Here is a 13,895-nt window from a genome sequence, read left to right as displayed (position 1 = left end):
ATAAGAAAAAAAAAACTTGTAAAGTTGTAAAGCTAGTGGAGCTAAAATATGTATTGTGTTGGAAAAAAAAAATCAAAATATACTGATAAATATATATTGTGTATTTACATTTGAAACTTCTAACGTTAATACACTGCGGACAAACAGCACCATCTTCCGACCAGAGCGGGCAAGTACTTCATTTCCCACAATGCTGCTCCCAGAACCAGCCCGGAAGTTGGTCGTTTATTGACAATATGGCCACCGAGCTCGGCTTGGATTTGAGGATAATTTTGATTTGACAGCACAGACCGGAGGAGATTCCGAAATAAAACCGACTTCCGCATCAGGAGTGTACGGTGCCGATGCGTTTGAATGAAGGAATTCGTGGGACGTCCCTGGGACGGTGATAGTGAGCAGAGGAAGCGTCCAGAGTGCGAAACCCGTCATGTCGTTTTTTAAGAGGAAAGGTGAGGAAGAAGCTCAAACTGCTGATCTGCAGCGTTAGCCGCGGCTATCGGGGAAGAGTCCCGCCGAGGACGGAGAAGCCCACGGCAACATGACAGAGCGGGGATTAAAAACAGCGGGGTTTAAAACGGACAGGGACGCCGGGGTGGTGGTGGTGGTGGTGGTGTTCTTCTCCTGCCGCCGCTGCCTGCTGCAGTGGCGCGGTTAGCTTAGCGGTGGCCTCTGTAAGCTAACCAAACCTGTTGTTGGTCTGGTTGGCAATAAAACTGCCTCGTGCTGTCAGCTCGAAACTACTCGCGAGCTGCATCGTCTGTGTTGAGCCTCCTTCTGCATTACTTCCAGCTCGCATAGCTGTCGTTATCTGCACTGTATGCAGCTGTGGAAATGTATGTAGCGTGCTAACTTTAGTTTCATTCAGTCTCATTGAGCTGAGTGCGCACAGACTTGTAACCTGTCATAAAGTAATAAGGTGTGACGCACTCATTAGAGCACTTTGTAGTAAATAATCTTTTGTTTATAACGAGAGGAGCCTGACATGTCTCCTATGCAATACAGTCTTGAACAACACCGGGGTTTAGAAATGGCTGACCACTTTTCAAATGCAATCTGTCTGACGTTTGTAATTGCATAATATCAAATATTTCTATGATACAGGTAAACATCTCCCAGATTACTTTCAGCAACTGAATGTATTACAGAGTATCTCTGTTAGCTCACTGTCGTTTCGGCTTGTTCTTGCTAACTAACTATGCAGTCTTTCTTAGCACTCCATCAAATTGCAGTGATTCCGTGTTTCTTTAGAAAACCAGCCCAGTTAGTAATTTTTTTTATATCCTAACGAGTGAGATGAGTGGCTTTTTTCCCTCTTTATTGGTTGCATCAGAGTTGCTGACGTTGCTTGTTTGCAAAAAAAAGGAGGAAGTGTTGAAAAGACAGTGGATGCTCTGAGCAGCGATGGTAATCAGGGCTGACAGGAAGCCAGTGGCTCTGCATATGGGAAGTCCAAGTGGGCATACAAGTTTAAAAAAAAAAAAAAAAATTATGATAGTCATTTCAAACATTTTACATCAGGGGTGTTTAAGTCCAGTCCCCAAGGGCTGGTCTGTGGGATGTTGTCGATGTTCCAATATTGCTTATAGATCCTGATTCAACTACAATCTACAGCAAACTCATGTCCTGTTCCAGCTGATAATGGGAAGCCATTGCTGAAGCGCTAGACCAAGGGGCCTGCAGCTCCAGTCCTCGAGTGCAACTGTTCTGCAACTACTGGATGCATCTCTGCTCTAACATACCCGAAACAAAAGGTTGAAATGCCTCCTTTTCATGAAGGCAAGTTTTGCAAAGGTGTGGTCACTAACCATTCATTCATTTGCAGAACGGTGGCACTCGAGGAATGTCAGACTCATTTTATAGGCTATAGTGGGGTGAACAGATTGACGGGCTCACATTTTATTAATTTTGGGTGATCGGCCGATACCTACACGTGAAACCGATCTTATCCATCGATCCTATCTGCCTCCGCAAAGTTCTGAAAATCGACCACTGACCCCATTGCTCAGCTCATAGAATGAATTGATAAGTAGGCCTGTCACGATAACAAATTTTGCTGGATGATAAATTGTCCACAGAAGTTATTGCGATAAACGATAATATTGTTTGAGACCATTTTTCAGTAATATAATGGTCATAGCATAATAATAATGCAAGAACACATTCTCTATGATCGGTAAGCTTTAAATTCTAATGAACATTTAACACTGGAACTGACATGGAAGACATTTTCAATATCCAAAATAAATAAATAAAACAACAGAAATCACAAATAAAATGGATGCTAAAGGATCTATTAACAAAAGTGTCCTTCAAAAAAAAAAGGGGCTAGTTGAAACCAAAGCAACGAACTGAACTCTTTTGTCATCCAGTTTTTGGTGGAAAGAGAGAAAGAAAGAGAAAATGGATAAATCATTCAAATGGAAATGATTGAGTTTGTTTAAATTTATCATGTGATGAATTGATTTATTGCTTATTGTGACAGGCTTGTAATAGTAAGACGATATATCTCCCTGTTGTTCCAGTTATTCATGTGTGGACAAAGCTTAAGGAAATTGGTGTTCTACTTCAAAAACGTTACTCCTTAACGTCGTAAAAATGAATGACTAGGGATCCGGCTGCCTTCTGTTCACTCGTCCCCCATGCACACAGACACCAGGTCCTTTCACATTTTACATTCAGAAGTTTTCAACACCCAGTGCAGTCTCTCTCTCTTTCTCTTTTAGTGTCAATACACAGAAACCCAGGTTTGTTTAGATCCACACAAAATAACCTGGATGGAGGGTTAAAGAAGCTGTGAGCAAAGGAATAGGCCTGGATTGTTTGAAAAATGACATGCAGATTTAATTAAGAGTCACTGTTAACGAGGGGGCGGGAGACATAAAAGCATAGAGAGGAATTGATGTTTAGTTTAGTCAGGGATTTTCACGCTGATCCTCCAAAAACACCAGGTTCTATACAAGTAGTTTTGACCACAGTTTGCTTGGTTTGATGAATATTTTAGTTCATTAGGGCTGAAAGGCCTTGAGGGGTAAATGCTGCCTAAGTTCCCATGTCGTACATTTTTTGTGCAGCATCCAGTATATCAGATTCCTGACCGTGCCATCAAGTAACTAGATATTGTTTTCCCGTCGCTGCAGCGGCGTCTCCCTTCGCCGCGCATCTCCATTCTGTCCAGCTGCTCTCGCCTTGTATCATGATCCCGAGTGTTTACGCCTTCAGTTACACGTCGCCTTTTTTCTCCTTTTCTCCACAGCCAAAAGCAAGGAACCCGAGAGAGTAACGGATGCTAAAGTTAACAAAGGTGAGTTCGTCTTTACCTCCGGCGTTGTAAAACATCACAGAAGAGGGTTTCAATTGGAAACTGTGTCGTGAGAAGCTTGCGGAGGTGAATCGTATTAGTCGTTTCAGCCCCATCTTCAGGAGAATAATAGGTCAGTTTGCATTCAAAGATATTCATGTTAGAATGGCTCAGAAGTGAGAAAATTTTGTATCCACTTTAGCTCTGTGCTACTCTGTTGGCCCGTCATGTGAAATCTGCAGAAGTTACATTGAAGCTTGTGTTTGTGAGATAAACACAAGCTTTGAAAGAGTACAAGGGGAATGAATGCTTTCACAAAACAACAGTTGTTTGTTTGCTTTAGATGGGGTTTTATAAAGTGAGTCTGAGTTTTTATCTAAGCATGGAAGACAACCTTGGATTTAAGAGAGTCTTTAGGTTTTTGTAGGGTTTAGGTTTGCTTTAGTTATTCTAAACAGAGTTAATGTATCATTAGGATCCAAGTAACAAGCTCTTGCTATCAGTGAAACACAAAGCAGTCAGTCAAACACTGCACAGTTTGTCCTCTCAGGCTTCTTTTTATGGCCTGCGGACACTAAGAGCTCTTTCAAAAACACCCACAATCAGAGGCTTTGTCATCCACGTCACACTGACGTCACTTTGAAAACATGGCTGTAATTTTTCAGCTTTATTTCATTTTTTTTTTGTTTGTTTGTTTGACCCAGTTCCAGTCAGCCCCCACTCTCCATCACATGGACTGAAGAACCACAATGCCGTCCTGGACGCCGCCGGGCCGAGCCACGTGGCCATCAGCGCCATATCAGCCAACATGGACTCCTTCGCTCGGGGCCGCACCGCCATCCTCAAGAAGCAGCCGAGCCACATGGAGGCGGCGCACTTCGGAGACCTCGGTACGCAGCAAGCCCTTCTGTGTTTCCGCTACGCTTGAGATGACAGCAGATGGATGAACACGGAGAGGGAGAGACGTGTGGCAGGGAAAGAAAACCAAAAAGAAAAGGAGAAAAATGTTTCAATGTGATTTAGCAGAATGATGAAATGGCAAAGTTTCAATTTTATTGAAGTATGTTTAGCGAGTATGGGAACGGGGAGGAAATGCATTATGGGAAAATATTATATATCTCTGGGCTGTGGTTTTAAACTTCCTTCCTTCCTTCCTTCCTTCCTTCCTTCCTTCCTTCCTTCCTTCCTTCCTTCCTTCCTTCCTTCCTTCCTTCCTTCCTTCCTTCCTTCCTTCCTTCCTTCCTTCCTTCCTTCCTTCCTTCCTTCCTTCCTTCCTTTCGTTTGTTCCTTCCTTCCTTCCTTCCTTCCTTCCTTCCTTCCTTCCTTCCTTCCTTTCGTTTGTTCCTTCCTTCCTTCCTTCCTTCCTTCCTTCCTTCCTTCCTTCCTTCCTTCCTTCCTTCCTTTCGTTTGTTCCTTCCTTCCTTCCTTCCTTCCTTCCTTTCGTTTGTTCCTTCCTTCCTTCCTTCCTTTCGTTTGTTCCTTCCTTCCTTCCTTCCTTTCGTTTGTTCCTTCCTTCCTTCCTTCCTTCCTTCCTTCCTTCCTTCCTTTCGTTTGTTCCTTCCTTCTTCCTTCCTTCCTTCCTTCCTTCCTTCCTTCCTTCCTTCCTTTCGTTTGTTTCTTCCTTCCTTCCTTCCTTCCTTCCTTCCTTCCTTCCTTCCTTCCTTCCTTCCTTCCTTCCTTCCTTTCGTTTGTTCATTCATTCATTCCATTTTTTTCACTCATTCATCCATTTAGCCTTTTTTCATTTGTTCACCCTTTCATCCATCTGTCATCTATATCTATCCTTTTTTCATTCATTCACCCATCAATCCATCCATTTTCCCCCTTTCATTCACTTGTCCTTCCTTCTGTCCATCCATTTTTAGTTTGTATGTTCACCCTTTCTATCATCCCTTTATTTCATTCCTTCACCCATCCCTCTTTTTGTCCATTTGTCTATCCATTCATTTGTCCATTGCAGCATCCATCCCACCACTGCCATTTAGCCTTACTTTGTTTTCATTCCACACTGCCAACTTTATTTCTAAAGCACTTGAAGACAACCACCACTGAACTGAAACTGAAACCAAACGTCTGAACTAAAAACAAGCTCTGAAAAGAATCCAGAAAATGTTTAGGAACGTTGCCTGCAATTTCAAACAAGGACACATGTCTAGCCAAATAACGGCCACTAAAATCTGAGGGTAATTATCTTAAAGATTCCTTCAAAAATCTTTCCCAAGCTGGAGTCCAGTTAATCTCCGTGCAGGCAAGCAGTTCTCAGGCGGTGTCCTTGCAGATTGCCTGTGCAAGTTTCTCGTCACGACGGCAGCATCTTAAACATCCCGCCGCGTCGCTCAGCTGCCTCCACTCCTCTGTAATTCTGCCTGAGGCGCTCGTACGTCGAAGCACACCCACTCATTCTGACAACTGTCAGGTAAACTCGGCCCTGACGCTCGGTGAAGCAACTTCTCCACCTTTTTCTTCTTGGAAAAAACGAACTATAATTAGGTGGCTCTATGTCACCTTCTGGGACAGTTGCAGTAAGCGGCTGTGTGCCTGACAGAAGCGGCAGACAGGGAACTGCACTAGCTAGTCTGGGTGACTGAAAGGTGGAGGAACCTGTGCTGCAGCCTGGCGTGCTCTGTTGTCACTAGGTTGTGGTTGTAACAAAGAGAAGAAAGGATGTGAGAAAAGGTGGAGGTGACTCCTTTGGCTATTTCTTTCTGAGGTTGCAGCCGGTTTTAAGAGTTCAAACTTGAGAGACGGGATTCTAAACAACACTGTGTGGTTTTCTTTGCCTTATTGTTTTAATTAAAACAGCGTTCCAGAAATAGCATGTTAAATTTAAAGGGCTTTTTGTTTTATAGAGGTAGGGATTGGAAACAGAAGAATATTTAGAAGAAAAAAGTAAAAAAAAAAATTAACAGCTTTTAGAAGCAGCAGACATGAGGGACGGTCCTCCAAGATGACTTTGATTCAAGACTCAAGGCAGCACAGACAGTGGGTGGAGGGTAGCATTAGTTAATAGGATTTAGTCAAAGTCATTCTGACCGTCTCCTTTCAGATGAAAAGTAAAATAGCTTTCTTTTTGGTTGTATTTTCTGTGTTTGGAGTCCCATGTCACCAGACCCTTCTGAAACTGACTTTGTGTGATTTCTATCCACTGTCTTGACAGTGTTGAGAGAAGATTTTTTTATTTTTATTTTTATTTTTTTTTTTGGTGTGAAATCGCAAAGTCTAAGGCCACCTACTGGCCCACCGGTGAACTCCGCCCTCTGAATATGCAACTTAAAAACTGGTGTGCATTCCCTGGCCTCAGAGGCTGTGGTCAATGATGCAGCATGATATGGAAATGTAAATGCACCAATCAGAGTTTTGTCAGTATCTTTAAGACGATACCAATTTTAGTGGATTCAGACTTCCCTTTAAGAGCTTTTAATGGAACAATATATTAAAAGGAGCATTCAAGATTATTATTTCTAGCAATCCCACCTTCACAGGTCATTCAGGATTTATTACAGGAACAGAGGAGACTCGGGGAGTAGCATGGTTACCCTTAATGACAATGACAACAGTTATAAACACTCATGAAGACTCCTTCATGTCTATAACAGGTGTTATGACATGTTCATAACAGGTGTTATGACATGTTCATAACAGGTGTTATGACATGTTCATAACAGGTGTTATGACATGTTTATAACAGGTGTTAAGTCATGTTTATAACAGGTCTTATGTCATGTTTATAACAGGTGTTATGACAGGTTTATAACAGGTGTTATGTCAGTCTTATGCACACCCCTTCAATTAAAGTGTTACCGAATTGGAAGCATTTTCAATCAATATTGATCATGTGTCTTTCACAATATATTTTGTTGTTTTATTATTCCTTCTTCATTTATACCATCAATGTTAGAAGATTATAAAATGGCTAGTAAATGAGAGCACTTTGCTGCACTCTGCTTCAACTTCCATTGTTTTTATCCTCACAGCTTGAATGAGTCAAAGGCTCCCTGACATGTCATTGACAACACAGCATTCTTTTAATTAGCTTCTTAAGACTTTCTTGACTTTGTTGTTAAACAGCTCACTGATGCAGAACAGGACGGCATTTTTAGCGATGTTCCTAAACTAAGTGCACTTGTCCGTTCCAGGGCATTCCAGCGTGAATTATCAGCCCCAGGAGACGCGCTCTCGGATGTCCAAGACAGTGGACCAGGTCCTCAGAGACAATGTGGCAATGCCCCACTTCCTGCACTGCATGGAGCAGCGGCGCGCCGACCACCTCGTTCGGTTCTGGCTCGAGGCCGAGAGCTTCCGCTCGGCCAGCTGGTCGCGGGTCCGAGCGCAAAACCTCAACTCCGTCAAACACAGCTCGCTGGCCGAGCCGGTCCCCGTCTCTCCGGACGGGCCAGAGCTCGATCAGAATGCGTTCAACGACCCTGCCCTCCACAACAGCCGCGGGAACCCGTCGCCGCTGTCCACCCGGAGGGACTCGTCGAGCGGGGAAGCCAAGCCGTCTCGGGCGGAGACCCCCAGCAGACAGGCGCCCTCCAGGACAGGGACTCCCTCTAAGGGACATCCCAACAACACTCTGCAAGACTTCTCAGACACTCTCATGAAAAGTGAGTCCACTTAAAAAAAAATAACTGTTGTCACTGGTAGTTGTTCAGTTTATTAGTCTGTTTGTGGAAGTGGCTGATTTTTAGGCGATTAATCGATTAATTGGATAAAGAAGTTGGCACATTCTGCAGATTTTTATACAATATTAGAAATACATTAAAAGATGGAATAAATACTTCAAATCTCTTTTTAAAGAAGAAAATCTTTTTAATAAATCTGAACCGGGTGAAGCTAAAGCTATTCCACTTGAGGAGTTTTGACTAAAAAATATGCACAAAGATGTTTCTATATAAAATGCAAACCGTATATATTTTGTGTACAGTTTTGACTTAATTACCGCTATGATTATGTTGGAAATTTTTCTAGCAAATTTTCTTTCTTTTTTTTTTTTTTTGGAGTCTGTATAATCCAATTAGCGATCAATCGATTTGCTAAATTAGTTTCTGACTATTCCAATAATCAATTAATCGCAATTAATTGGATTAATCACAATTACATACATTTAATCTAATTAATCTCGATTAATCACGATTAATCATTTCAGCCCTACATAAAAACCCAGTGAATTAAATGGACGTCTGTGCTTGCAATGTGGCAGATGATGAGCTGCGGGTTTCTGCGTTTGCAGGTATAGAAAAGGATGCTGTTACCATCTTCACCAAATACATTTCTCCAGATGCTGCAAGGCCCATCCCCATCACAGAGCAGATCAGAAACGATATAGTCGGTAAGAAGAATAACAGACGCAGAGCATCAGTGCCTCTCGATGGAAACAAAAAAAAAAACCTCTGGTTGAAGCCAGAAAAACGTAAAAGAAAAAAAAAATTCCCCTGTTCTCCTTCCACTCAGCTAAGATTTGCGGAGAGGACGGCATGGTGGACCCAAACTGCTTCGTCATTGCACAGTCGGTCGTCTTCTCCATACTGGAACAACAGTGAGTTTCTCTCTTCTTCTTTTTTTTTTTTTTTTGTGTGTGTGACATCCTCGGTAACGGATGTCTCCGCCTCCCTCGTGTGCCCTTTGATTTCCAGGCACTTTACCGAATTCCTGCGGAGCCACCATTTCTGTAAATACCAGATAGAAGTTTTGACGAGTGGCTCCGTGTTCCTGGCTGACATCTTGTTCTGTGAGTCAGCGCTCTTCTATTTCTCAGAGGTGAGTAGGCCCAATTTTCGCTGGTTTTCTCACCTTTTTTTCTCACACAGTCTGCGCCTCCTGTTGACTCCGTATTTTGCAGCGGTCCTCAAAAGCACAGAGGCTGAGTGACAAAGTGACAATAATAAATCACACACACACACACACACACACACGCACACACACACACACACACACACACACACACACGAAAACAAGTCAGGAAGACATAAAGAAACAAAGATTTCTGCTGCGGCTGTGTACTAACCTGCTATCAGAGCGATCCTGCAGAGACGCCCTGTAGTTTTTTGGACTTGTTCATGGGCTTCATGTTCTCTCATTGACAGTACATGGAGAAGGAAGAGGCGATGAATATACTACAGTTCTGGCTGGCTGCGGATAACTTCCAGAACCAGTTGGCTGCTAAGAAAGGCCAGTATGACGGCCAGGAGGCTCAAAACGACGCCATGATCCTCTATGATAAGTACGAATCTAAAACCCTAAGAAGCTTCGGGTGTGGCTTTTTCTGAGAGAAATCACAATGTCATTTTTATATATATCAAGTCAAAATTAAATCAAATTTTATTTGTGTAGCACATTTCAGCAGCAAGGCATTTCAAGGTGCTTTACATAATTAAAAAACAAAATAAAAACAGCATGTGACATTGAATAAACCGTAAGAAAGAGAGAGATTTTGGAAAGAAGAAAAAAGATTAAAAAAAAGATAAAAACATACTTTTGTTACGGAATTAAAGCGCCTGTCGTCGCCGGACTCCACTGTCCGTTTAACACGGGTTTTATCCAGGCCCATGGTCGTCCAGGTCTGTCTGAGAGGCCTGGACGACCAGTTATTCCAGGTATTATCCATGCAACTGATATATATCACTTGCATGATTATTTGTCATATTATTGTCTGACATAAATTTTTAAGAATAATAGTAATCAATGTTAAATGCTGTATTTTTTTCTTCTTTTTTTTTTTTTGTTGTTGTCCAGGTATTTCTCACTCCAGGCCACCAATCCTCTGGGCTTCGGCGACTCGGTGCGGATGGAGATCGAGTCGAACATCTGCCGGGAGGGAGGGCCGCTCCCTGACTGTTTCACCACGCCTCTCAGACAGGCCTGGACGACCATGGAGAAGGTCAGAGTCTCTGATGAGATGAGAGCGCCCTCGGGGCGTCAGAAAAAAAAAAAAATAATAATAATTTTCTACCGCTTGTAACAAAGCGCTGTCAGTTAAGGTGGTGTTAACTTGTAAATGACTAATTAGCAATTTAGTAAACATCAATTTCTTTTTAATTGCACTAGACAGAAGTGTTTAAAGTGTTTCACTGATGAAGGAAATGATGGAATAAGAGATAATCTAAATTATTAGTGCACATATTTTGGGGCTAAACGTCTTATAAAGACATGAGACTGAGGCCATTTTTCTGATGACGAATTATATCCAACATGAACTTCAACTTAGGAAACGATCAGCTGCAAAGGCTTGTCGTTAATGTTTGCTCGTCCAACTGTTTTGGAAACGTTCAGGTGTATTTGCCCGGCTTCCTGTCCAGCAACATATACTACAAATACCTGAGCGACCTCATCAACTCGGTGCGGGGCGACGAGTTCGTGAACGTGAGCGGTCAAGGTCAAGGTCAGGGCGTGCCGGCAGACGGCGACCGCCCTGGCTTGAACGCCGGCGGCGAGAGCTCCCAGGTTCAGGTGAGCTGCGCACGTCGAGCCACACAGACTGACATTTTCAGCCGCCCCGCCGGGTCGCGGTAACGACGGCGAGGTCGCGATCGTTCCGCCGGTTTTTGTCGCTTTCATGAAGACAAATCCCCGTTGTGCCCCCGTTGCAGCAGGGAGCCAAGAAAGCCGCCATCAAGATTCTGAAGAACTTCGACGAGGCGATCACCGTGGACGTGGCCAGTCTGGATCCAGAGATGCTCTACCAGCGGCCGTACGCTGGGTGAGTTCACCCGCAAAACGAGACTTTCCAGCTCAGTCCTCAAAAATGAATGGTGTTGAGGATTGTTTTCACTATTGATTCAAAGTCCTGACACTGATAGTAACGGTTCTGATGTGTTTAAGATGAAGGATGTCTTTGTTTGTTAAAACAATACCAAGTGTGACTTTACAAGATGCTCAACATACCTGATTTTAATTTTTGTTATTTTTTGTGTTGGCGCCTTCATAAAATTACTACTTTGTTCTGGTAATATTTCAACTTTATCTTGCTATTTTGATATTTATTTTTATAAAATTATGACTTATTTTTGTAACTGAAAAAAAATATATATATATACTAGTCCGGTTCTAATATTCTTTTGTAGATTTGACATGAATTTAAAGTTTGAATCAACAGAAGCTGTGAAACATGCTTGTGAACAAGATGGCCGCCGTGGGCGTGCTGACATCACTCTGAACTATTGACACTCATGACATGGATTGGTGGGACAAAAAAACAAACCCTCCTTAAATCTTCAAAAACCAAAAATTAATTTATCGATAAAATCTATTTTATGCACAGCTCTTCTGATAGGTATGTGTTTAACAGACACACACACACAGAGTGTGTGCGTTCAGGCCTCCTTTCACCCCCTTTGCTCTTCATCGGCTCCTGTCTTCTGCGTTCTCAGAAAGATGACTTTTGGAAAGGTGAACGAGTTGGGTCAGTTCATCAGAGAGGCCGAGCCAGAACCCGATGTGAAGAAATCAAAAGGTAAGACGCTCAAACGTCCTTCCTGCCCCCCTCGTCTTGCGTTCAGCGGCGACCTTCTTCTCTGTAGATATATATATATATATGTATGTATGTATAAAAACTTTATCTCCCCACAGCTCAAAGCCCAATTAAGTATTTAAGAGATTTTCTGGAGTCGAAAAAAATGAGTTTTCTGCTCTTAAAGTCAAACAAAAGCCTTTAAGTCCAAGAGAAGAGATTCTCAAGGTTTGGCTTATGTGTGAAATTGAAATATTTTGACTTTGACTTGACTTTCGCCTCTCGTTGTTGCGGTTTAGATAAAAAATAGCAAACCTCGTTGAAGTCCGTACCTAATTAACCTTTTGAATATTTGTGGCAGAAATCTGCTGCTGACTTCCGCTCTCTATCCAATAAGATCAAGCTATATATATATATATATATATATATATTTTTTTTTTTTTTTTTTCTTTGAAAATGATTCAGTTTCTTGCTGACAAAGGCATTTATAGAAACTTAGAAATGATGACCAGACCTGAACTATAAAGTCAAACGTCCCGGTCTTGAAATATTCATGTCATAAAAGCAAGTCTCGTAGGTAATAAACGGCTTTTCTTTTCCCTATCAAGGTTCCATGTTTTCTCAAGCAATGAAGAAATGGGTCCAGGGCAACTCAGACGAGGTGAGATAAAAATAAAAAAAAGCCGTTAAAGTATCATCAATGATTCATATAGCCTTGGTACAAGCTCTTCCACATATTTTGTTTCTATTATTTATTTATCTTTTTTTTTTTTTTTTTTTTTGGCTTGTGCGGTATTTATTTTTATAATTATAATTTTCTTTCTTTATGAAGGCCCAGGAGGAAATGGCGTGGAAGATCGCCAAGATGATTGTCAACGACGTCGTCCACCAGTCGAACCACGACAGCCCCGGCAAATCCACCAAGGTACAGAAGCCGCCGCAGGATTCTCAGTAGGAATGTGTGTGTGTGTGTGTGTGTGTGATGGATACAGGTCATCCTCTAAGTGTTTTCTTCTGTCTGTGTGCAGCTATGACCCCACCGTGGAACCAAAGGACAGAAAACTCCCTGCAGACTCTGACTAAGTCTGTCGGCTGGATTTACGCCGCAGTGAACTGCTTTACCTCCCCCCTCAAAACAAGAACAAAGAATTTTATCTCCTCCCCGTTCACCTTATGCTTGTGTGTGTGTGTGTGTGTGTGTGTGTTGCTGTCAGTTCGGGCGAATGTTAACGCATGGACCGAGACAAAAACTTGAAGTACTTCAATCTTCTATCTCCAAAACACTATGAAGATGCACATGAGGGCCTCGCATTAAGACACTCCTGTAGGAAAACATTCAGCACGTGTCCAGCAGCAGCATTTTGATACTACGGTTTATTGCTTATCTTGGACCTATGGAGGATTCCACTAGGACTTCATTAAATTCACTCCCACACAGCACCTTTTTGTTTTTAGAAGCATTCCTTGTTTTTTACGTGACTTCCTCTCGCCTGGGTCTACCACTTAGAGCCAATCAGCAAGTTTTCGAGTCGTAGTCACAGAAGCAGCGTGGAGTTGTTTACTAATTTTAGCCGTCCCGCCCTGGCCCTTTGTGTACTGCAGAGCGTCTCGCGACGTGACTGTGAATCAGGCAGGCGAAGAAAGAGTGGATCCTGTGCTTGGACTAGGCACCTTTACTGAACGATAGAATAATACTCCAGCTATGTCAGGAAACTCCAGACTCCACGTCCTTAAGGTTCTATACATATATAAATATATATATATATATATATAGATATAAATTCTGGTTTATCCCTTGTATGAATATTTGTCTTTTTTTTATTTTTTTATTGTGATCTTAGTTTTTATACACATAAGCATTGCTGACCCAAAACTCAGTAATGAATTGACTGCTAAACTGGAAGGTGTGCTCATTTCTTTTTTTTTTCTTTTTTTTTTCTTTTGAGCCTTACCTAGATGTGGAAAGGAACCAGAAAAAAAAACTCTTGGTACCATGTACCACTGTTTTTGACATGTATGTGTACTTGATCTATAATATATTTAAAATGTGTTTGATTCAAATACAATTATTATAAAACATGTGGGGTTTTTTTTCCTTTCCCTGTTTCATTGTTTGAATTGGTTAGTCAGAACTGCTCTTTTTAACAG

At 42.1% G+C, this 13,895-nt stretch overlaps 1 protein-coding gene across 3 annotated transcripts; it reads left to right on the top strand.

The window, feature by feature from the left end:
• Nucleotides 1-190: 190 nt before the first annotated feature.
• akap10 (A-kinase anchoring protein 10) lies at nucleotides 191-13,826 on the top strand. 3 transcript variants are annotated; one of them, XM_088012256.1, is made up of 15 exons: nucleotides 193-449; nucleotides 3,254-3,301; nucleotides 4,003-4,188; nucleotides 7,435-7,905; nucleotides 8,532-8,630; nucleotides 8,753-8,837; nucleotides 8,935-9,058; nucleotides 9,385-9,521; nucleotides 10,034-10,178; nucleotides 10,571-10,747; nucleotides 10,888-10,997; nucleotides 11,668-11,750; nucleotides 12,356-12,408; nucleotides 12,580-12,672; nucleotides 12,776-13,826. In XM_088012256.1, the coding sequence occupies exons 1-15, from the start codon at nucleotides 428-430 to the stop codon at nucleotides 12,779-12,781; spliced, it is 1,839 nt and encodes a 612-aa protein (XP_087868382.1). In that variant the 5' UTR covers nucleotides 193-427; the 3' UTR covers nucleotides 12,782-13,826. The 3 variants fall into 3 exon arrangements, with proteins under 3 accessions (XP_087868381.1, XP_087868380.1, XP_087868382.1); XM_088012255.1 differs by lacking the exon at nucleotides 12,776-13,826 and having other exon boundaries at nucleotides 191-449; nucleotides 10,891-10,997; nucleotides 12,580-12,769; XM_088012254.1 differs by lacking the exon at nucleotides 12,776-13,826 and having other exon boundaries at nucleotides 192-449; nucleotides 12,580-12,769.
• The last annotated feature ends 69 nt before the right edge of the window (nucleotides 13,827-13,895 follow it).

The sequence above is a fragment of the Poecilia mexicana genome, unplaced genomic scaffold (assembly GCF_051168715.1).
Source record: "Poecilia mexicana isolate PSO_F unplaced genomic scaffold, ASM5116871v1 scaffold_14, whole genome shotgun sequence".
Lineage (NCBI taxonomy): Eukaryota > Metazoa > Chordata > Actinopteri > Cyprinodontiformes > Poeciliidae > Poecilia > Poecilia mexicana.
Note: the sequence above shows the minus strand (reverse complement) of the source record. Positions and strands in the feature narration are given on the sequence as shown.

Coding starts and splice junctions, on each gene's coding strand:
- akap10 (XM_088012254.1), top strand. CDS start 428: ATGTCGTTTTTTAAGAGGAAAG. Junction 8,838..8,934: donor TTCTCCATACTGGAACAACA/GTGAGTTTCTCT, acceptor TTTGATTTCCAG/GCACTTTACCGAATTCCTGC. Junction 9,059..9,384: donor CGCTCTTCTATTTCTCAGAG/GTGAGTAGGCCC, acceptor TCTCATTGACAG/TACATGGAGAAGGAAGAGGC.